General features: G+C 52.0%; 7 protein-coding genes across 7 annotated transcripts; 1 reads left to right on the forward strand and 6 right to left on the reverse strand.

Annotated features, from left to right (window-relative positions):
- Positions 1 to 4,457: 4,457 nt before the first annotated feature.
- PG994_011945 (uncharacterized protein) lies at positions 4,458 to 5,410 on the reverse strand (the record flags this gene model as incomplete). The annotated part of the gene is made up of 2 exons (XM_066863354.1): positions 4,458 to 4,898; positions 5,087 to 5,410. The coding sequence occupies 2 exons, from the start codon at positions 5,408 to 5,410 to the stop codon at positions 4,458 to 4,460; spliced, it is 765 nt and encodes a 254-aa protein (XP_066712464.1).
- Positions 5,411 to 6,048: 638 nt separating this feature from the next.
- Positions 6,049 to 8,038, reverse strand: PG994_011946 (uncharacterized protein; the record flags this gene model as incomplete). Its single annotated transcript, XM_066863355.1, has 2 exons — positions 6,049 to 6,870; positions 6,950 to 8,038. 2 exons carry the CDS (start codon positions 8,036 to 8,038, stop codon positions 6,049 to 6,051), a joined length of 1,911 nt encoding a protein of 636 aa, XP_066712465.1.
- A 572-nt stretch (positions 8,039 to 8,610) lies between these two features.
- PG994_011947 (galactokinase) lies at positions 8,611 to 10,231 on the reverse strand (the record flags this gene model as incomplete). The annotated part of the gene is made up of 3 exons (XM_066863356.1): positions 8,611 to 9,023; positions 9,068 to 9,540; positions 9,600 to 10,231. The coding sequence occupies 3 exons, from the start codon at positions 10,229 to 10,231 to the stop codon at positions 8,611 to 8,613; spliced, it is 1,518 nt and encodes a 505-aa protein (XP_066712466.1).
- An 821-nt stretch (positions 10,232 to 11,052) lies between these two features.
- PG994_011948 (uncharacterized protein) lies at positions 11,053 to 11,664 on the reverse strand (the record flags this gene model as incomplete). The annotated part of the gene is made up of 3 exons (XM_066863357.1): positions 11,053 to 11,119; positions 11,171 to 11,351; positions 11,412 to 11,664. The coding sequence occupies 3 exons, from the start codon at positions 11,662 to 11,664 to the stop codon at positions 11,053 to 11,055; spliced, it is 501 nt and encodes a 166-aa protein (XP_066712467.1).
- Positions 11,665 to 11,884: 220 nt separating this feature from the next.
- PG994_011949 (bifunctional purine biosynthetic protein Ade1) lies at positions 11,885 to 12,689 on the reverse strand (the record flags this gene model as incomplete). The annotated part of the gene is made up of 2 exons (XM_066863358.1): positions 11,885 to 12,363; positions 12,623 to 12,689. The coding sequence occupies 2 exons, from the start codon at positions 12,687 to 12,689 to the stop codon at positions 11,885 to 11,887; spliced, it is 546 nt and encodes a 181-aa protein (XP_066712468.1).
- A 277-nt stretch (positions 12,690 to 12,966) lies between these two features.
- Positions 12,967 to 14,190, forward strand: PG994_011950 (threonine dehydratase; the record flags this gene model as incomplete). Its single annotated transcript, XM_066863359.1, has 4 exons — positions 12,967 to 12,999; positions 13,359 to 13,449; positions 13,525 to 13,925; positions 14,053 to 14,190. 4 exons carry the CDS (start codon positions 12,967 to 12,969, stop codon positions 14,188 to 14,190), a joined length of 663 nt encoding a protein of 220 aa, XP_066712469.1.
- Positions 14,191 to 17,079: 2,889 nt separating this feature from the next.
- Positions 17,080 to 17,769, reverse strand: PG994_011951 (uncharacterized protein; the record flags this gene model as incomplete). The annotated part of the gene is made up of 2 exons (XM_066863360.1): positions 17,080 to 17,460; positions 17,554 to 17,769. 2 exons carry the CDS (start codon positions 17,767 to 17,769, stop codon positions 17,080 to 17,082), a joined length of 597 nt encoding a protein of 198 aa, XP_066712470.1.
- Positions 17,770 to 21,620: the final 3,851 nt, after the last annotated feature.

A 21,620-nucleotide genomic window follows, 5' to 3' on the forward strand; every position in this document is an offset into this window, starting at 1 on the left:
CTCGAGCTCGCTCGGGGTCGATACGAATCGATTCTGTATGTGAGTGTTCTACATCGCCCCAAGTTTTGAAAGACGTCAGTGGGAAACCTTTGGAGCTTCCAGTTGCCGAGGTCGGGCAGTTCTGGGGGCAACTTAGCCCATTGCCGCGAAAACCGACGGCAAGCGGGTATCCGCCAATACCCGGAAGACCTCGACCAAGAACCCGACAAAAGAGCGGCGATCGTCCGCAGCGAATTCAGCATCGCCGGAATGTAACAACCTAATCTTTGCAAGTAAATGTGTTGTTTTCGGGGTACCGTTACCGTTGTACGACTTGTGTTGGTTACCTGAAGTACGCTTCTGGTCAGTCTCTTGGAGCAAACCTTTGCCGTATATCTTCCCACTCCGCCTTGCTATTGTCATTACCCTGCCCTAATGCCCCTATTCAATCACTAGCTGTCCTCTTTCTTGTATGCAGTCCTAGCACAGCGGGCAGTGGAAATCACGGTTGGGGACGAGTTCTCATCTACAAATGCCTTTCATTCATGTATAGGATAGGTTGAGAACGTGAAGCAAGTAAAAAAAGCAAGTAAGCTCAATGCCATCAACTGCTTCCCCCCTGTGTACTTTGGTCTGTCTCGCTTGCGCTTGAGTCCACAGGTTCCATCACAAGTACTGTGCCACTAGTGGCCTGTCTCACCAGCGGTGGTGGCCTTCTGGGGGGTACAACAGTCTCAAGACTATGCCTTGAGCCACATTCTGGCGGACAAAAGGGATCAGAGTCTCCTGGTTCTCCTCCCCGTTCTGCCCATGTGTCAGGGTGGCAAGGTTTGCTGCACTGACCCTTAGTAGCAGCTACATCAGCAGCACTATCATTGGTAAAAGCCGAATCAGTGATGGCACTTTCTTGTTCTGCTCGCTTTGGGATTGATATCACCAATGGAGGCTCAGAGAGCATAACAGGTGCGTGGGAGCTGGTTGTCTTTCCGACACGCGGTCTAGCACCCCTTGTGCCATTTTCATGTGCTGAAACTGCGTCTACGAGGTAAGAACCTGGTGTCATTGCGTCCCGGTGAGCAGGTCTCGCCGATCCCTCATCAATGCTGGGAGAGTTTGTGTTTGGTGTGTTCGGCGCAGACCTGGTGGCTCTCGGCGTTGTCACGCTTTGTCCACTCCTACTATTGCGATTGGGCTTGAGTGACTGAGGTAGGAGGCGTCGCAGCTCACTGTCGGCCGGTTCGTCCAGGGTATCAGATTCAGGAGGGCTGTGCAGTTGATGACCGGTAGATTCTGTGGTTCCCAAATCCTCCGGTGTGGTGACCTCGGACAGTCGGCTCCGTGCCGATTTTCTGCGTCTCTGTCCCCTCCTCAACGGAATCAGAGGCGAGTAAACAACATCGTGTTGTGGGTCGTATATCGATTCGGCCGTACTTGTAGGACCGCTGCGTGCAGTGCCCATTGACGATAGACGGTCGAGTTCTGATGCTGCGATCATTGTACCAGTCATTGCCAAGAGGTCTACATTGCCTCGCGATGAAGTTGTGGGAGTACCTGTCTCGGGGGTATTGAACAGTGGTGTCTCCGAGCCAGAGGAGGGATGGACCTCAGCTGATTCTCGTGCAAGGAGTCGCCGTTCTTTGCCCTCCGGAGGAACTGGAAAGTCGGAACGAATAGAGTAGCATGAAGAAGACTGGCGGAATCTTCTTCCGAGCGAACGTAAGCCCCGAGACACCGCTTCCCTCATTGAGAGTCGCGTCTTGTTGGTTGGCTTATCTATTCCCTCATCATGCAACGAGCGCCCGCCGTTGGGGTGACCCTAGATTTGGTGTTAATAGGCCTGACTTGCACATGTGTTAGTTACTGCTGACCTTAGAATCGCAGTCTTCAAAACAGTCAAATGATGTCTTGTGCAACTCAGGGCAAGACTTGAGAGCGTATGACTGGAAGGTATGGAACTGGGCGTGATGTTGAGCCACTCGGGGACAGTTCTCCGCATCGTCAGTGTCGTTCTCGTCTCCACCCCCTTCGTTTTTGACAGCCAGGTCTAAAGAGGACAACCCAATGACGTGTTTATGAGTATTGCCATCAGGTTGTGATACTTCTGAGACATCGTGCGCCCGCCGCGGTTTGTGTTTGAGCCAGTTGTTTTCCTAGCCAACAGACTCAGACGTGATTGAGTCGACATGTTTTGATTGTACGTGACTGGTGCTGCCTCCCCTCGACCACGGAAAGCTTTTGTTGGTTTTAATGGAAGTTTTCGGATCGTCAATGTCGTCATGAGGGCTGGTAGGACCGTCAAAGCCAGATCCCATGTGCGGAATGTTACTCCTCCAGTTTGTTGCTCGAGAAGTGCAGTCAAGGGATTTTCGAGCGTCAATGTCGATGCCACGTAGCCATGACGATATGATATCATCTTTGTCAATACAGCTCCTTGGCGGGACTGGCGTAGGTGATGGTGCAACTGGGCTTGTTGAAGTATTGCTATCGATTGGGCTTAGAGGACGCAGTGTGTATCCACCGTCAGAACTCTCAACGCAGTTCGTAGAGAGCCAGTCCTGGTCAAAATAGGCCTGGCTACTCTCACCTGGATCATCCAAGTACCTGTAAACGCATTGATACTTGGAGCCGAGGCTGCGTGGAAGTGCTTGATTGATGCCGACCTGGTTGGCACTGAGCCTCCCGAGTTGCGACGAAGGCGTGCAAGAGGTCTTGTCATGGGTATTCTCAGTGTCCAGGCTGTGGCTCCGGGTCATCTTCCACTTGCTCAGCATGCTGTGGGAGGAGGGGTTCACGCTCGCCCTTCTTCTTGCTGGGGAAGCAGGAAGCAAAACACTTCTTGAAGAATTTGGTGATTTTGGAGGTCTTGTGGCTAAGGTAGCGAGATGCGAACTTCAGGGTCATTCGGGCACGGGTGGTAAAGGATACCATGGCTGGAGGTGGGAAGTATGTTGTAGTTACGAATACGCAAGTAGAGTGTAGGTCGAGGTTGGATGGGGTGGACTCCAAAAGTATGAAAGCCTGAAGAGACTATTGCATTGCATGGGACTTCAAGCTTTGACCACTGATGTCTTCCCTATGAGCTCGCAATAAGGCAGGTGCGAGTTCGGCGGTAGGCACATGCACGGGCTGTTGTCGTGCCTTCCGTTGATCAGGCCAGGACGACGTCACTGGAAGCGACACGCATGCCCCTTATCAATATTTTCCAAATGTCAGCAGCCACGTAGAACAATCCAACAGTCTAGGTTAGGTAGGATTAGAAGTACGGGATGGGTTCAACGTCGATACAGACAAACAGACTAAAGATGATTAAATATACCTAAGTAGTACCTAATCTATGCGTTCCGAGGATAATCGCAGCTAGGTACTCTGAATATATATTTCCATCAGAATCGACTTGGCTTAGGTAAATCATGTGAGACCTTGACAAATTTTACATCTTTCTTTAGACCCCCTTTTCCCCCTTTTCCTGCCCCCGACAACATTCCAACGGCAGCCAGTACACAACACACCCCCATGCAGACCCTAGCTCACTACCAGACCACGTAGGTCGTCCCTTCAGCTAAAGTCAACGCTGTCGCCTCTTCCACGAGTCCTGATAATACCGCTTACCCGGGTTATAGAAAATGGATGCCTGAGGCGATACAATATAGGTAGCCTGTTTCTGCGGCACCGTGTATAACGTGCCGGTTGTGTAGGTTGGCGTGGCAAAAGTCGTCCCGTACTGCGGAAACGACGCAGTGTCGTAGTGCTGATACTGCGGAACGTAAAATTGAGTCATGTTAGGACGTGTTGTAGGAGACGAAATATACGAAGTCTTCAGGGTAAAGTAAGAGCGAAAAGCGCAAGGATTCTTAAGGTGTTGATGACGATGATGATGATGAAATGTTGCAGTAGTCGTTGGCGAGTGTTTGGCTGAGTAGACACGAGTAGACTTTGAGCAAAGGAAAAGGAAAAGGCTTGGCTTTTATAGGCCAGCAAAAGCACTGAGTCTCGAGAAAGCACTTCATGGCGTCGCATCATGACAACGCATGCTTGCAGGAAAATGTATTTCACCGAAGATAGAATGCCGATTTTTGCGACAGTTTTGCGATTAGTGTGTTCAGGTGACAGCAAGTAATAGAACAACAGCCAAGGACTCAAGACGCCACGGGTATCATTAATTTCTCAGGCAAAAATCCAAACCCCTCCGCTAAACAACGCTTTCTTCAACAAAAGGGGGTACCAATGCTACAAGGTAATACAGATTCTACGAAACGCAAAAGAAGAAGAAATGCTATAATAGTTTCCTCGAAGGAATCTGCCTTCGTCTATTCTCCTCTCCTCTTTTTGACTGAACAATGAATACCAAAATACGCATTCGCCGTGCAGTTCTATATATAGTATACGATCCATAAATTTTCTTTGTATGCGTCCGTCCAGGGGGACGGACAAACAGTCACACAAATCAAGCGCAAAATACCCCATTGCCGTCGGCAACTTCAGGGCATCTCGTTACTCCGCACCATAGCATACAACCAGTGCGCAATCTCCGGCTGATGTACGACGTGGCCTCCGCTCCCCGTAGCAGCCGCCGGCGGCGCGACCGTCGCCCGCTCCTTGCGCTCCACTTTCCAGAACCGGCGCGGGTCAGGGAACCTCCTTTCCAGCAAGTCCTCGTCGACCGCTGTGCTGCTGCTATCAGGGTCCATAAACGAAAACCGGTCGTCCGAGTACGACAGCGCGCACCAGCGGCCCGTGCGCGGCGGCGTGAGGACCGCCATGTGGACCGCGAGGAGGTGTGCCGGATGCACTAGTGCCGTCTTCGCGGCACCGGCCTCATTGTCGTTGTCCGTCTGCCGCGGCTGCACATCGTTGCGAGGTGACGTGAAGGGGAGGAGCACAGGGACATCCTCGGCGCACGAGATGGCGTCGCACGTGCTCTTGTCAGCCACCACGTCAAAGAAAAAGGGGAACCGCCGTTTTCATGGCTACCGTTGATGCTGCCTGCGCCAACGGAACGGCTATGGCAGCAGCACCTCGTCCCAAGTCTGGCGATAGACTCGGTAGCCAGCAGATCTGCCGTCTCCTAGCGCATGCTCGTGTTGCTGCTGCTGGCTTCTGATGCCACAGTAGGGTCACTGGTGGTAGTAGCAGAGAGGGCCGCCGCCTCGCGCAACCGGCATTTCTGGACGGCGGTCGGAGAGTAGTCCACATTGGTGATCTGGCGAGGGCTGGCGACCAGATCCCGGAGCTGGAACGAGAGATCGGACGAGCCGCAACCAATGTGGAGAATTTGCGGCGCGGAGCCATCACCGCCACCACTAGTCTGGTGGTGCAACAATGCCTCGCGGATCACGGCGTTCAGGCTGTTGGCCGGCAGCAGCCACTCGTACTTCTCTTCATGCTGGAACCTGGCGTCCCAGTAGGCTTTTGTCCCGTACGGAGGTGGCATGCTCTTCACCTGACCACCGTGTTCCGCGCAAGGCCGAAGATTCTCGTGACACTATTGGGGGTTACAAGAAGAAAAGATCTGAAAGAGGAAATATGGGTTGAACTGGCAGCAGGTCTATCAGGGGGTGCAAGCCACGAAAAGGGGCAATGGCGAAACCATTGAATGAACGAAACACTATTCGACCTTAAATGAGATGCTCCAGCAAGCACCTGGTCCTCAAACTCGGCCTTTTGTCGACTGGTTGTACGAAAGAATGCATTTTGGATCAGAAAATATAAAAAATGGCCACGGACCGATTACTCGTAGAAATTTTGACACTTCGTTGGCTACTACCTCCCTACCGTGGAGGCTAATTAGCTAATCCGTCTTGTCCTGTTTTCTCCATCAGACATGGATATGGCCTATACAAACAAACGGCCCGTGAAAGGAGAATATGCCTCGAGGACTCGTTCAAGTAGTTTGAACCTGATTATGAATATCTCTTTACGGACATATGAATATAGACTTTTTGCTACATAATTGCTTCGTCAGGGTATCTCGAAGGCACCATAATAATCAACACGCTTCCCACCCAATCCCAAGGGGTCTTTTTTTCCCATCCAAAGCTCCTTGGCTCTTTTCTGTGCTAGTTGTACATGTTATGGCAAAGGCACGTACCCAATCTTCTTCCAGTCCTTGCCGTCGAACCAGACCTCCTTGAGCCGGCCCGTCCCCTTCTCCTGGAAGAAGCACCGGTTCAGGTTCTGTTCCTTGGAGACGTCGATCCCGGACTGGTCCCACGCGCCCTGCGTGGCGCACGTGATGTCGGTGCCCGGCTCCGCCCCGCCAAGCGCGTCGTACGTCCGCGGCCCCTTCCAGCCCGCCGCGTCGTCGTCCTGCCAGACGACCTGGACCGTGTCCCGGTCGTCCAGGTACAGCACGTACGTGTCCATCTTGCTGGCGTCGTAGGCGCGGCCGACGGCGAAGCCGGCCAGGGGCGAGCCCGCGGGTATGGCGGGCAGCTGCCCGAGGGCCTTGGCGCCCTGGTTCCACGGCAGGTTGTCGCTCCGGATGTCGCCCCCGCTTTGGATCTTGTCGTTGGTGCCCGCGGCGAACCGCCCCGACTGGGCGTCGCGGTAGATGAACCCCGCGGCGTCAATGTACTTCTGCGCCAAAGGCAGCATCACCACCGGCGTGTTCTTGATGCCCACCGCGTTGATGCTGGTCTCGTTCACCCACCACGGCGCCGACAAGTTAGCGACATTCTGTCCGAGCATGCGCGTGTAGCGGAGCTTGTCGTCCGCATCCTGCGACAAGACGTAAGGGAAATAGACGGCAATCTTGGAATCCGGCTCGACCTTAATGGGATAATCGTTCATGCTCCCCCGGATACCTTTAACCCCGATCTTCTTGCCCTCCAGATCGAATTTCTGACAGCGGATAATTGAAGTTGAGTCGATGTACATCAACTCCCATTGCCACTATAGGGTTGGTCAGTTAGCTTTGTCTGGGAACTTCATCGATTCGTCTCACCGGGAAGAGGAGAAAGCCTTGACTTACGAGATCGCTATTGAGGTACACCCCGGCCGCTATCGAGCCATTCGTCATGGGCGCATAGTCCAGGGTATCCAAGGCGACGGCGTCGGTCCAATTCTTGTTCTCGCTCGTGTTCTCGACGAATCGCAAGACATTGTCAGGACCCTGGTAGAACAGCCTCAACGTGTAGTTTGTGTGCGTATTATCGCGCCAGGCAGTCGCGGCGAGCTTGGAGTGCATCCTGAGCGACTTTGGCGGCTCTATATTGTCCTCCGTGGTACCCCCTGCCGGGCTTGGCAGGGCGGACGAGGATGGCGTCGCTGCCTGGCTCTCTTGTGGTGATTTCCTGCCGCCTAGGACTCCACCGACCACCGCACCGACAACGACCAAAAGTGCGATAACTCCACCCACCCATAGCAACCAGGGCCGTCGTCTCCATTCCGGTGTCTTGGGCGTTACCACTGCCGTTGCTTCGTTCTTATTCAACCATAGCTCAGAGCTTCCAGTCATGCTTGGGGCTGGTTTTGCATAGTAAACGGGCTGCAAGCCGGGGTATGTGCCACTATGCATCGTGACGGCTTCCGGCAAGGACTCATCCCCCGAAGGTGCGGTCTGGTAGCTATGTTGCTGGTTCTGGAATCCCCAAGAGCCCTGATCTGCAGATGGCATGGCTACCCATTGCGTCGAAGGTGGCTGTTGCGACTGAGATGACAACGGCCATTGGTAACCCTGGACATCGGCATGATTTACACCATGGTAAAACTGCTGTTGTTGCGGTTGCTGCGGTTGCTCTTGCTGATACTGTTGTTGATAATGTTGGTCAATGGACTGCAGTCCTTGAGAAGCGTACTCATCCACGTGTACAGCCTGTCCCGTGGAGAGCAAAACCGGTGGAGGCTGTAGCGTGCTGCGTGTCCCGTATAGGCCGGGCAGATCCTGGTGCGAGTGTTTCTGCTCGTCCGGCACTAACTGCAGACCCGGGGACGCTGCGTCCTCGTCCCGCTGTGGAGGCACCTCGAGCCCCGACTGGACGGGGGCCGTCTGTAGGGTCCCAAGCGGGAAATAGTACTTGTTGGAGTCGAAGAAGGGATCTTCCTCTCTCGACGACGACATGCTGAATGTTTCTCTGAATAAAGATTTTAACTGCGGCTATGCCGCGTATATTTTGCTGGCGCAGATACGACTAATGAAAGGTTTTGGGGGAGTAAGCTGTGGAAGAAGTCAACGTGTTTTCAGTCTAATCTTACTACATACTAGGACTACGGGATGGCCTGCCTGAGCGTCCATCAAACGGGTTCCCAGACTAAAGTGACGGGGGCTGGCCTACGTAAGATTTTAGTGCCTCTGTCTGTATTTATAGGTCCGTTGATTGGCTGGTAAGCGCGAAAGTGGAATGGCCAAGAGCCTTTAGTCCCTATTAGGCTCCTATAATCTCCAAATATAGTCTTTGCACTGCCAGCTCGCAGGGCTGGACGCTTAGCCGGCACACTTGGCATGCACGCTTCGTATAGAGATGCAGGGGGGCTAAAAGGGGCCTGCGTCGCACGGTGTCGCGTTGTACGGCTCTCAAGTGTGCACGTGACGCTTATGTATCAGCGTCGCTTTATGGCTGAGGAAGTAGAAGTTGATGAGGTCATTTGAGGACATGGCCTAACGTGGATGAGAGGGTATGAAGAAATACTATGTTAGCCGATGCGTCGAGGCAATTTCCCGTCCTTTAGCACACAGACAGCACTTCCGTTCATCGGCCGACTGACTACGATTGCAGCGTCCAGCTCCCGTTGGCTCAAATTGCGTTTTGAGTAGTACTTGTCCATCATGGCCTGCTGGACGGCGTCGACTTTGTCTGCAGGCACTAGATGCACGCTGCATCCGCCCCACCCGGCGCCAGTCAAGCGGCTGCCGTAGCCACCAGCCTCCCGAGCGATAGCGCAGAGCTCGTCGATTTCGGGGCAACTACATTCGTATAACTCTCTGCACGAGTCTTGTGTCGCATTCATGAGGTCGCCGAGTTTCTTGTTGTATTCCGTCGTGTCACCCGTCATGGAATGTGCACTGTCGTTTTCCAGCAGCGTAAGGAATTGCAGCACCCGCAGAGCTTCGGTAAAGACGTGCAAGGCGCGCTGTCTAAGCTTGAAGTACTCCCGCGGACAGGGAAACTCGACATGAAACGAGCCTTGGTCTCGTCCACCGAGACACCAACCAACGAGGCGATCTCGTCTACGGTGTAGCCGTCTTCTTTGGCAAGCTTTGACTTGGTTAATTCGACCAATTCCGCCAGCTGTTCGTTCATCGACTTCTGGGTGTCTTTAAAGTAGTTCGTGTGGAACCCATGAAGCGACACGCCCAATGGACCGGCATCCTTGGGAAGATCCGTGCCGGGACATAGCAGTGCATTGAGCACGGCCGCAGCCATGCTGCATTCGACAACTCGCAAGTTATAGCGAACGGGACCAGTAACCTGCTTGTTTGATGTTACGAAGGATTGCGCCACCACAAAAATGAGTTCCGGGTTGGTCTTGGGGAAGAAAACAGGCCTGGCAGATAGCGAGGGGGCGAAGGACACGAACAAGGCCGAGCCCTGTTTGGAGAAAACGGACGCCGACTGGTCCATACTGCAATGATGGTGAGACCACGGAACAATTCAAAACTGGGGGAACGAGGGTAGCCTTACCCTCCGGAATTGACGCCGACGGCGCGCTCACTGACAATAGCGACCTCGGTCAAATCCTTCTTGTCTACGTCCTTCTCGCCGTTCGCGATCATGACAGCCAGCGCACTGGCGCTCACGAAAGCGGCGCTGGAGCTTAAGCCGCCTCCAGCCGGGACGGTGCCGTCCATGAGCACTTGCATGCTCTTGGGCTTGAAATCGGCGCCGTACTTCTTCTGCAGGAGCTGCAGCGCGCCTCGGAGCCCGGACCTGAAGTAGTTGGTCCACTCGTGCTTTGTCGCATCGATCTCGACCTCGCCGTAGGCCACATCGAACTCCCGGGCGGGGAAGCGCTCCTCGTCCAGATTGGCCAGCTTGAGCTTGTACGTGGAATCATCCGACGGCGTCAGATCGGTGGAAACGGCAATGATGACATCGTGGGTCATTCCCATGGGCAGGACCGAGTAGAGAGAGTAGTCGATGTGCTCGCCGATGATGTTGACGCGACCGGGCGATCGCGAGACGAACTGCGCGGGGCGGCCGTAGAGACTCTGGAACTTAGCCAGCAGCTTGTTCCATCGCGCTTCCTGCTCGGGCAGCGACTGGTGGGTGTACACGCCATCCAAGGCGGTCACAGTAGGTACTGATCCAGACATAGTGATGCTTTCCAGGGTGAGTATATGATTTTTTTTATTCAGAGAGGGGGAGAAGAGAGTTGGAGAAATGGGTATCGTGAAATGTGAGATGCTGGCTTCTGGAGCTCCCCGCTTCGAGCTATTATTACCTACCCCACGTTGCCAACGAAATCACTCAGTTCTCTACTCGGGTGTAACGTAACGCAATTTCCCGTAAGTTTTCCGCATGACTGCGCTGGAACTTGCCTTCGGAGCTGAAATGCAGGCTATGCCTCAAGCATTTGTGCCTCGTCAGGCCATCCCGCCATGATCTCGTTCGTGTCAACAATCAGTCGCACGATTCACCCCCGGAAAAACGATGGCTGCCCATGCCGTCATAGCACCACCCCGTAAGACTGTTCCGCTCTTACCCGCGGCGGACCCGCCAAAAAGCCGAAGAGAGAGAAGGACAAGCACCGCGGGGGAGAGTCGGTAGCAGATGTGCATGTGACACGGGAAATGACATAACAACCAACAAAACCTGCATTACTCAGCCTTCTTGAGCTACGGTGACGAGCATCCCTTCTTATAGATTTGCTGTGAGCTGAGTAGCCTGTCAATGAGGACAACATGGCCAGATACTTGTGTTTACTGAATCAGTGGCCTGCGAACGGGGAGCTGACAGCCAAGATGCCCTTGATTGGATTGTGGAAGTGCAGGCTGCTGAGGTGAATAATCGGTTCACCTCTGCCTGTCTCTCTACCCGCAACTCATTTCCTCCCCTTTTTACAGTGAGAATCACCTCTACTGCCGTCCCCCCCCCCCCCCCCCCTCTGATTGTCTCGATCATCGTACGCAGTATCTCACAGAACATCACATCCTGTGTCTTTCTTTTCTCCGTCCTCTGGTAGGATGGGACCAGCAAGACACCTGCATTTATTAGTTCGCGGTTATGTATTCGAAATTTGCATATTGTCTCACCTTGACGCGATGTCCTTCCGATAGTACATGCCATCGAATTTGATTAGACCGACGCCTTCGTACGCCGCTTTCACGGCTTCATTGAGTGTATCTCTGACTGCGGCCACCGAGAAGACTCGGCCACCAGCAGTCTTCAGCACCCCGCTCTCGCGACGGGTTCCGGCGTGGAAGATGAGGGTGCCTGGATACTATTAGCCATTGTCCGAACGCTTCGTGGTCCACTGAAACATCGGGAACTGACCTTCGGGGCACGGCGCGAGCTCGATGGTATGGCCCTGGGTATACGGGTTTGGATATCCACCTGCTGCCACAACCACAGTACACGCATAACCACTCCTGGTTTTGATCTCCACATCCCTAAGCCTGCCCGATACGCAGGCCATGAGGATCTTGCACAGATCGGTATCGCTGGTCAAAAGCGGTAGCATGGATTGCGTTTCGGGGTCACCAAACCGGGCGTTGTATTCGATCACCTTCGGTCCCCTTTTCGTCATCATCTGCCGCCAACCTCTTGTTAGTAGCGATGACTTGCAAGCTTGAGGCTTATTGGTCTTGGAGAGGACTACTCACAATGCCCGTAAACAGAAGACCGCGAAAGGTCCGGGCTGAGTTTCCAGTTAGAGACGATATCCATCGTTCAAATATAGGAAAGAGACCTGCCTTTGCCCACGAGACCGTCCAGCGTCGGCTCGATGATCGTCCGTTCAATTTCTTTCATGTCATGGTCAGGACGAAATCAGTTGGGGTGTAAACTCCCATGCCGCCAGTGTTGGGCCCGTTCACCCAAGCCTTCTTATCATCCTGACCAGGAGGCAGCGATTTGAAGATGTATCCATCGCAGAATGTATGGACGCTGATTTCATCGCCCTCGAGATACACTTCGACGACCACCGAAGCACCGGCGGCGTCCCCAAACTTCTTGTAGACCATGATGTCGTCCAGCGCCGCCAGCGCCTCTTCCTTAGTGGCGGGTATAATGACGCCTTTGCCGGCAGCCAATGCTGATGCCTTAATGACAACTCGATATCCGATGGATTTGATGTATTCTCTCGCCTCCGAGTAGTACTTGAAGCCTACGCCTTTGGCCGTCGGGATTTTGTGTTTGGTCATGAACCTCTTGGCGAATGCCTTGGAGCCCTCGATATTTGCCGCTGCATGACTGGGTGCGAAGCACGGAATGCCACCTGATTCACCTGGATGTACAGAAGTCTTGACTGTCCGGATTCCCACAAGTGATTCGAGTAATTCAATGGATATTACTACCGTTAGATCTTTATAAGATCCTACTTATTATTCCTTGTAGACGGCTATGATAAGAAAATACGTGTCTACGTCTAGGTAAACTGACTGTATTTTATACTTCGATAAGAAGACAAGAGTACGTCCCATGGATATCCCACGTACACCATATTTTTCTCTCTATATACAATCACATTCTCAAGGCTCCTATACAACATCTTGGAGTATCGGCGTCCACGTCTGGCATGTTGCCATCAGTTTCGCCGTCAGGGTTACCCATTGTCTGCGATACCACAACAATGTGCCAAAGGGGACAGATGATCATTATAATCTACGTATATTAGGCATATTCATATATAAATCGTTACTAGAATATAATCGTCAAAGCTAAGTCATAATTAAATTGAGGCAAAAGGACCACCAGCTCAAAGATAACTCTTATGATTGGGCTTGACTCTGTATACGCCCATATCCAGCTGATGACTAGCTACTCAGTGAATCAACAACGGGAACCGGCGGTGAACCAACAGAAACCGGTGGTGACGTAGCAACAGAAGATGATCGTGACACAACCGCCCAACAGTAACAAGGTAAGTGAGGTCGGATGACTCGTTCCAGGAGAAGACCGTTCCAGCAGGTGAACCCCTTTTACTATATATCTCCGTAGCTTACCCTAATCAGGGGCACTTCAAATTATTTACTAGTTTACAGTATTTTATTTCTAATATATTCATCGCACCTATAAGAGCGTGTAGCTCAGCTTGTTCCCCTCTAACCAAAATATAACAGATTACGTTTGCAAGCATTACTTAAGCCAGTTCAAGTATCTCTTATTCGATTACCCTAACGCCATCCGTACACTTCCCGGAGCTCTCCGGACTACTCGATATTCGTCTGGACATAGCCCAGCTCCATACGAGTGCTGCTGAAGCTTGAAAACCTGCAAAAGGTAAGGTATTTCAAGTACCGCGGGGCGCTCAATGCCTTGTGGCAGTTGGACGATGAAGTCCTCTCCAGAGAAATTGTCACCTACAACACCGGTTAGCTCGACTGAGGTTCTAAATCCCACCTCAGAGATTGCGTGAAATACAATTTCACTCATGATAAATGCACAGGCAACCACGCTCGAGCTCTGCTGGAAGCTGCTCGCGATGTGTCGCAGATCAGGAACATTGAGGTTCCGATGCATATAGTCGTGCCGGAGAAACTGAAGACGATTGAGACGTTAAGACCACACCTCTACCTGGAGCCTGGCTACAACCTGGACGCCTGTAGCCACAGGGCGCACCAGATAGCGCCAGAAAAGGGAGCGAAGCTGGTAGCCTCTCCAGACGACGCTGTTGTCTTGGAGGGCCACGGGACGATTGGCCTGGAGTGGCCGCTTGGATGTCCTCCTTGTCCCTTGTGGCGGTGGCGGCTTGCTGGCCTGCTGCCCATTGGCGCTGCAGGATGCCGGTGCACATGTATTCGCGTGCGAGCCCCCTTGCCGGAAGGCTTGCAGGTCCTCAAGACTGAGGTACGGACGACGGGGGCGCGACAACACGGGTGGGGCCGAGTACTGCCGATGGGCTGCGAGCGGACATGGGCGATGGAAGCTCGCCCCCATCATCTCGAAGCTCCTGGCACCTGACAACATCCTTCAGGTCTCCGAACACCAGATCCGACAGGTACTGGAGCTCCCCCAGGGGCTTGGCATGGATCGGTCGATCGAGCCCAGTTCCGCCGTTCCTTTGGCTGGACTTCTCCTCACTGAGAAGTTTCACAGGTGTGTGTATATCTAACGACAAGCCTTTGAACATCGGTACCGTAATCACTGGGGTAAACATTGGCATAAGTAAGTAAGTATTTAGGTAAGTAAGCATGCAGAATAATGGTGGACGGTGGGGACTTGAAAGCCTACCCAAGGGCTTTGCCAGCACACTGCAAAGGGAATGCTAGTTAACGGGGGCGACGTGCTTCTTGTTATGCCTTTCTATTCCTCTTTCGATTTTTTTTATATTTCTAAGCATTTTATATTACCTTTCAATACTTCCCGTTCGACGCTTATGCTTTCGCCGTTGCGGTGTTCTGTTCAATTCAAGGTGGTCGTTATGTTGACGGATAATGATGACCTAGGCCACGGCTTTTTTTATTTGTTTTTATTTGAGGGGGTGAACAGGGGACAGGGGGATGGTAGAATTGAGTTTGGCCCTAACGACAGATGACACCCGTTGACGTGGTTCGAGAAGCCTTGGTTACTGTAGGTCCGAGAGCTGTTTGCATACTAGCATACTTTCCGCCTATCCGGCGCCCCTAAATTAGGTAGCCAACGTTGGGTCAAACCTTATCGGTGGCTTCCGCAAGTATGCGAAATCTTGATGGTAGTTTGTCGATCGACGTGTTTCTGTTGGTGGATGCTGGGTTGCGCTCAAATCGACTTGTGAATGGGTGGGCGTTCTCAAGGTCAGAGCCCCCCCCCCCTCCCCCCCCCTCCAATACACGCTCGTCTATCTGGTTGTGTAAGCTCATCACCGTCGAGCCAGTGGCACTTGCTTCCGTAAGCCAAGACCTGTCATCCGAATTGAGAATAGATACGCCACTCTATAGGAAGAAGGGTTACTGGAGGTGGCTTGCTTGCTTCCCTCTCCAATGGGACCTTACGCCCCACAGACGCTGACTGTTGACCAAAAGACTATCGAATATCCAATAACAAAGCTCCGGTTTACACTCGGGCGTGTCATCGGAGGGACCAAGAACTGCAGAAAGAACTCAACAGCACTGATTGGAGATCTCCTCGGGCTAGCGTTGTGTGCCTATGTCGTGTGAATTGGCTTACCTGTATTGGCGAACTATTGAGGTGGAGAAGGGCGGCCTTTACGGAAGCAGAGTCTGAGTCTAGTTGCTTAGTCGCAACCACCTATTGATTGCAAGTATATCCGTCCGTGAGTGGCTGGAGCGTCGACAATACCTGCCTTGCGCACATCACCCGTTACCAAACCCCGAGCGATTCTCCATGCTTCAACAACGCGCTACGGGCAAATAGTCGTAGACTGAGCGGGGAGAAAGCACGATGCGACGACATTGCACAGAAACTCCTTGAAGAGGCAGCCAACCACACCCCTCTTACCTACTAACCTGCTTGGTCCATGCAGAGAGAGCGACTAAGGACCAACTTCGAGCAATCGGCGCAACCGCCCGGAGGATCTTGAAACTGGCGGGCTTTGCCTCGGGGAACGATCCCGAGCAGTCTAGAATATGTAGGACCTGAGCTGCGCCAGAGCGCCCCGCCTCCCTGGCAATGGCCTCGCCTAGGTGCTTATCGCTCAACAGGATCTAACCTACCCCCCCTGATTCGCCCAGGCGCCGCCGAGGAGCTCCGAGACGCCGGTTTAACGCAAACCTTCTTTACTGTCTCCTGCATGTCTAGGAAAAATCGAGATGCAGGTGCATATTTTGGGCAGCTGTCTCCAGTTTTCTTTTCAGCTGTACCAGGTCCGAGAACCCACGACGGCGAGGCCGGAGGAGAGGGAGAGCCAAGCCCTCCCCGCACCGTACGCGTCAACTATCAACCCATGTTGGAAGGACCAGGCCAGTTCCAAAGAACATGCCAAGCGCCCTCCCCAGGGCTGAGTCACGGTTACTACTTTCCAGTAATCGAAAGCGTCATATTGGTTTGACTGGGTGACAAAGTGGTACACACCAAACCCCTCAGACCCCGATGGCGGTAGAGTACACTAGCTATCGGCGCACTAGTGGGTGACAATGTCTTGAACTCTCATAGGCCGCCCATGGAGCGGACGGCGCAAAGCAACGTCTCAGCCGGCTCCAGGGACAGCTTCCAGCACAGCGCTGTCGTCTAAAAGAAAGGGGCTAGGAGCCTGGGTTCGGGAACATGAGATGAGCTGTGGCCTTTACCTTTGCACTAGGGTGGTGGCGGCCATGTTCTGGCATGGGAATAAACCGGCGTTGGTCTCTTGAGCTTCCCTCTACGAACGGGAGAGAACTGGTCGACGTGCTGTGGTCATCCTTGAGCATCTACTGTTGCAGTCATCTTCGCAATCGGTTCTTTGTGTCATGTAGAGTGATTCATTGATGACTAAGTATTCGTGTAACTTAGATGGAAGATTGATCCTCTCTACCCAGATTCATCAGAGAGTCCAGGCGTCATCAAAGAATTGGGCCATTCTGATAACAGGCCCCTTTGCTGAATCGGTCGAGCCAGTAAGCCTGCGCAAGCCGAAGACCAAATGAATGTGCCATCGCAGCTGCTAATCTCTCTCTCTGGGAGATGATCCAGCTTGTAACATCCCGTAATCGCCTGAACGCCTTTTGCCTCCCAAGTAGTGAGCAATCGTGAGACGGCCAAAGCCGTGTGTCGTTTTCGACATGAAGCCAAGTGATCGTAATCCAATACCGCTCCCCCATCCTAAACACCAAGTAGCTTTAAGATTTTAAGCCTGAAACCAATACTCCATAGATAGCCTTTGACGCCTTTTTGAAAGTGATTCTTTGGTATATCCCGCCCAAGCCACCTTTGAAGGATGACGATACTCGATGCAACCAAAAATAACGTCGAATTCGCTGGGGGGGGGAAGCTCAAGCTGGTGAGAGCTGAGATCGAGTTTGTTGTGGTCGCAACAATAAAACATAAGAGAACATGACCAAAAAGAAGAGAGAGAGGTCGCGGGAACTCATCCTACTCTCGCAGCCGCCGTGGCTATGTAGGAGTTGATCGGCTGGAAGTCGCAGGTCCCGTGGCGGAGGATCTCGTGCTTGAGCTGCAGGACCTCGGCCCGCAGTGACGTCGCCGAGTCGACGAGGATGGCGTTCTGGACCTGCAGCATGCGCTGCCGGTCCTCGAGGACGCGCTCCTCGTCCTTCTTCTTCCGGCGGCACTTGCTGGCGGCGATGCGGTTCTTCTCGCGGCTGAGGTCGGTGGAACCCCCGGAGGAGCCGGACCGGGTCCTGTCGCGCCGGGGCTTCTTGACGGACCGTGTGGACGTCGTCGACTCTCTCCGTGAGGTTGTGGAGGCCATGGGCTCCAGTACCTCACTGACTCCGGACTCTGAGTTCTGTGGGGGGGTGGGGGGGGGGGAACAGGTCAGCCAATGAGGTTCATGGTCAAGTGGGGGGTATCTAGCATGCATGACAGATAGAAGACTTACGGAAGAGAAGGACTCCCATGGTTGGGTTCGCCCGATGTCCTCCAGTTTGATCATGGAGTCTTGGTTGTCTGGAGGTAAGTCGAAGAAGTGCTGGGGATCATTTTGGTAGGCCGCTGTGATGCAGGGGTCGAGGAAGGGGTCGCAACTAGTGCCCATGGGGCTTTGTGGGAGCTCGTAGGCCAGGTGGTGGTCCGAGGGCTGCGGGCAGAATTCCATGGCGAACAATTGTGCTGTGTTGGTGGGTGAGTCGGGTCAGATATTGCAAGGTTGTGTTGTGTTGTGTTGTGTCGTGTTGTGTCGTGTCGTGTCGTGTTGTGTCGTGTTGTGTCGCGTTCGTGCCGAAGATACTCGATACTGGATTCGGGTATAGATTGATCTGGAGTTGTGGAAGATCCGGGAAAGACATGCACTAATAACAAGAAACAAAAACGGGCACCGGAGAGGGAAAAAAGCTTTAATGTCATATCTCTAATAAGTTATTCAGCGAGACTAGTTGTACGCGTCACAAAGCTCGGTAGTAAAACTTCAGTCCTTTCGAGAAGAAACTAGACCCCAGATCCATTCCGAGTATGGAAAGCAGAAACCTGAAAGCAGCCGGTTTTTGAGGCTGCATGTACCGACGATACCGCAATATCTCCATTGTTTTGGAGCAAAACGTCCGGCTCCAGGTATCCGCCCGAAGAAGAGTAGCCAAGTACCTTTTGCATACTACTTGTCACTTGTAGCTCTGCACTAGCCCCGCTTATTCCAACGGCAAATAAATGTAGCCCTAACTACCTGCTTGCCCACCAGTCTCCACCTAGCATACTTCTTACTAAGATGCCTAGTATCGGCTCTCTGGGGGATGTCTGGGCTGGGCTGTGTTGTCCCGCCGTCCCTCCCCCGCGCCCCTCTCCTCCAGATGGGCGGACGGGAAAGCCGGTACCACGTAGTATGTACTACTAGGTAGGGCAACCGAAGAAATCTTGCACTTGTCCGCGGGGGTCATATTCCCTCACGGATGGCTAAGAGGTGATTGGCTCGGAATAGTAGACCATTGGCTTTCCTCTGCTTGTTGATGTGCTCCAGTACCCTGCATCGAGCGTGGGGGGATTGGAGCATTGCCGAGTTTATGTTGTGGTACTCACCCTACGGCTCTCGCTAGCTAAGGATGACACGATACACGCAACCGATCATGGGATTTGGACCAAGTCATATGCGAAAGAGACATATCTGTAGACCCCAACACGACCCCCCTGGAGCCAATTAATTACTAATTTGCACCGGTTGGTCTAGCCTAGGAAAGAATCGTCTGATTGGCTGAGGATTTCGAGGCACGTAGGTGTGTAACATGCAGGCCGCCATTCTGCTCTGTTCTGCCCGGCCCAGGCTGCGAGGGGCTCATTCAGGATTTCCTTGGCCAGGGTGGATGCTGCATGCGGCATGTTCATTGCATGCTGGTCAAGAAGTAGGGTATTTGGGGTTATGGATTCGTCGACCCAAAATAAAAGAGGCCCGGAGCATTCCGTAGCTCTACTCGGCCCATGATTGGCCACCAGGCCCCCCCTGACAGTGACTGGGAACCCAAGCAAAGCGAAGGAGGGATGCTCCGGTGTTCCCTCTCATACTACAAAAGTCACGCCATTTCTCTCTCTCTCTCCGAAACGAGCCTCTGGACCCCTTTTCTCCATTGGGCGGGATACAGAAAACAAAACAGAAGAGTCGGATCATTACCTGTGCCTGGGCTATTACTAAGAAGCGACGACGCGGGCCCCTGGAAGCCCAGTCCAGATGGCCTCGCCGCTGTAGATTTCTCCAGGACATGTCACATCCTTCTCAAGTACTAGTATCTTTACAACGACTTCGTGTTGGTTCATATGAGGCCTAGTGGTTCCCGTTTGTTGAACTCACCCAATGGGGTTATGATACCAGTGGCCCGAGATCCCATCCATGCGTTGCGAGTTCCGTGATAGCCATGGACATGCGTGATGTTACAATCCCCGTATTTGGACCAGCCTGCTGAGCAAGCACACTGCGTAAGCACTAATTAAGCCCTCCTTCTACCCGGAGACGATCCGAGCTCAACGGGACTGCAATCGCCAAATCGACGGATTCGTCTCATCTATCGGAACGCTGCCATCGGTACCTTCGACGTGTCATCCGAAAGTGTAAGCCACCGTCGAGGAATCTGCATAAGCTCGATGGAAGTGGTGAGCTGTGGTTGTTTGATTTCGAAACCATTGCCACCTCTATCGGTATTTGGCCACTCTCGTTCCATTTGTGCCTGCCCGAGGTGATGCTTGGCCCGTCGTAGGTAGGTAGTTTACGGAAACATTCGTAGACAAAGAGGGATCTTCTTCCTCTACTCGTTTTGCACAAACCAAAAGGATTTGTGAAAGCCCAGTAATATCAAGGTATCATCATATTCCCCTTTTGCTATGCAATTAGCCATCGGTGTAGTAGTTAGAACTGAGAGTCACCCACCTGATTAGTAGAAACGAAGAACGCGGAACGATGGAAAAGTACCCCCCAGAGAGCTATATAAGCCTTGCAAGTGTTTATTTCAATCCTCAGGCTGAAACAGAACGTGCCTTGTGTCCCCGCAATGCCGAAATTGCAGATCTTCGAGTTCAACTTCTGAGCACAAGGTACCGAGAACCACGGGCGCGGGGCGCTCTTGCCGAGCCAAACATGCACCATCAGGGGCCTCCAGGCACATCCTGGTATTTTCCATGTCGTCTGACTATCGGGTACGGGGTCCGTTGATGCCAAACAACTGCCCAAAGCCCAAAGCAGCTCCTTGCAGTGAAAAGCGTGCATTAGGCAGGCAAGTCTCCGAATGCCGAGGAATGGACCGCATCAATGCGATGGTGTGCTGGTCCCTGAGTCCCATCTATACCCTAGATGTATGCTCGCGTAGGGGAATTTTGCGGCAATCTTCAATTGTGATACTGAGCAGACCAGGTTTTAGAAACTCGGTAGATACTCTCAAGGCGTCACATTGCTTTGCTTTATATTCTCCATACATCTATCTGTTTACAAACTACCTAGGTTCTCAGCCACTATTACATAGCCATGGTGAAATAAAGATATCACTTACTTTCTATTGTCGTTAACTCCATGTTGAGTATCCTGTCGATTGAGTACAAAGCTTTAATACGTAACCCTTTGCGTTCATATTAAACCACCCTGCTATGTACACTACCACGTCTTCCTTATTGTAGAAAGTAGCCTGTTGGAAGCTCGAGTTTTACCACCTGCTCTTTTTGTGCATTATATCAAACCTGACTATTGCTTTATCTCTGATTGGACTCGAATCGATGCCACATGATAATTATAGGCATCAGCACTGGCCACGGGTCCAGCCCGGTGCCCGCGCGCTGCCACCCTGGACCACGGGAGGCTCATTCGTTGGTCTAGATGTGACCATCAGTATGGCGTATTGGCACAGCGACACAGCGGCTCCCATTGGTGGACGGGCCATGTAGGAGAGATAAGGTCAATTCGAACACCACAACATCCCTCCCTTACAGATCTCGCGGCAACCAAGGTCACATTTGACTAGGCGCTAGTGACCGCTGAGGAGCTGAGGCTAAGATCAACCCCCAGGCTGCTACCCACCCTAGCTATTACTACCCTTTTTCACTAAAACACTTACTTTTTAAAAGAGTATAATTAAATAAAAACTATAAAATGTTTTATATAACACTTTATATTATAATATAAATAAATAATAAACTTTAAATTAAAATAAATTATTACGTAATAAATTAATAATTAATATTAAAGAAATTTATATTAAAAAATAGTTTATAATTAAAATTTTATTTTTAATTAAATAAAAAATATATAACGTACCTTATAAGCGAGCTGCGTATATAAACGAGCTGCGCACTTTTAATTAACTTTTTTATAATTAACTTTATATTAACTTTTCTCCTTTAATAAATATAAAACTAAAAGATAAAGAAAAAAGGTTTAATTTAACGCTTTAAGCGTTTTAAAATAACTCGAAATTAAGTATACGAAAAGTTATAGCGATATATTATATCCTAGAGTCGACGTTATATAGCTGATAACGCGGAATT

Source organism: Apiospora phragmitis (assembly GCF_038363925.1).
Source record: "Apiospora phragmitis strain CBS 135458 chromosome Unknown utg000010l:1.0-9815664.0:1.0-9183399.0, whole genome shotgun sequence".
NCBI lineage: Eukaryota > Fungi > Ascomycota > Sordariomycetes > Amphisphaeriales > Apiosporaceae > Apiospora > Apiospora phragmitis.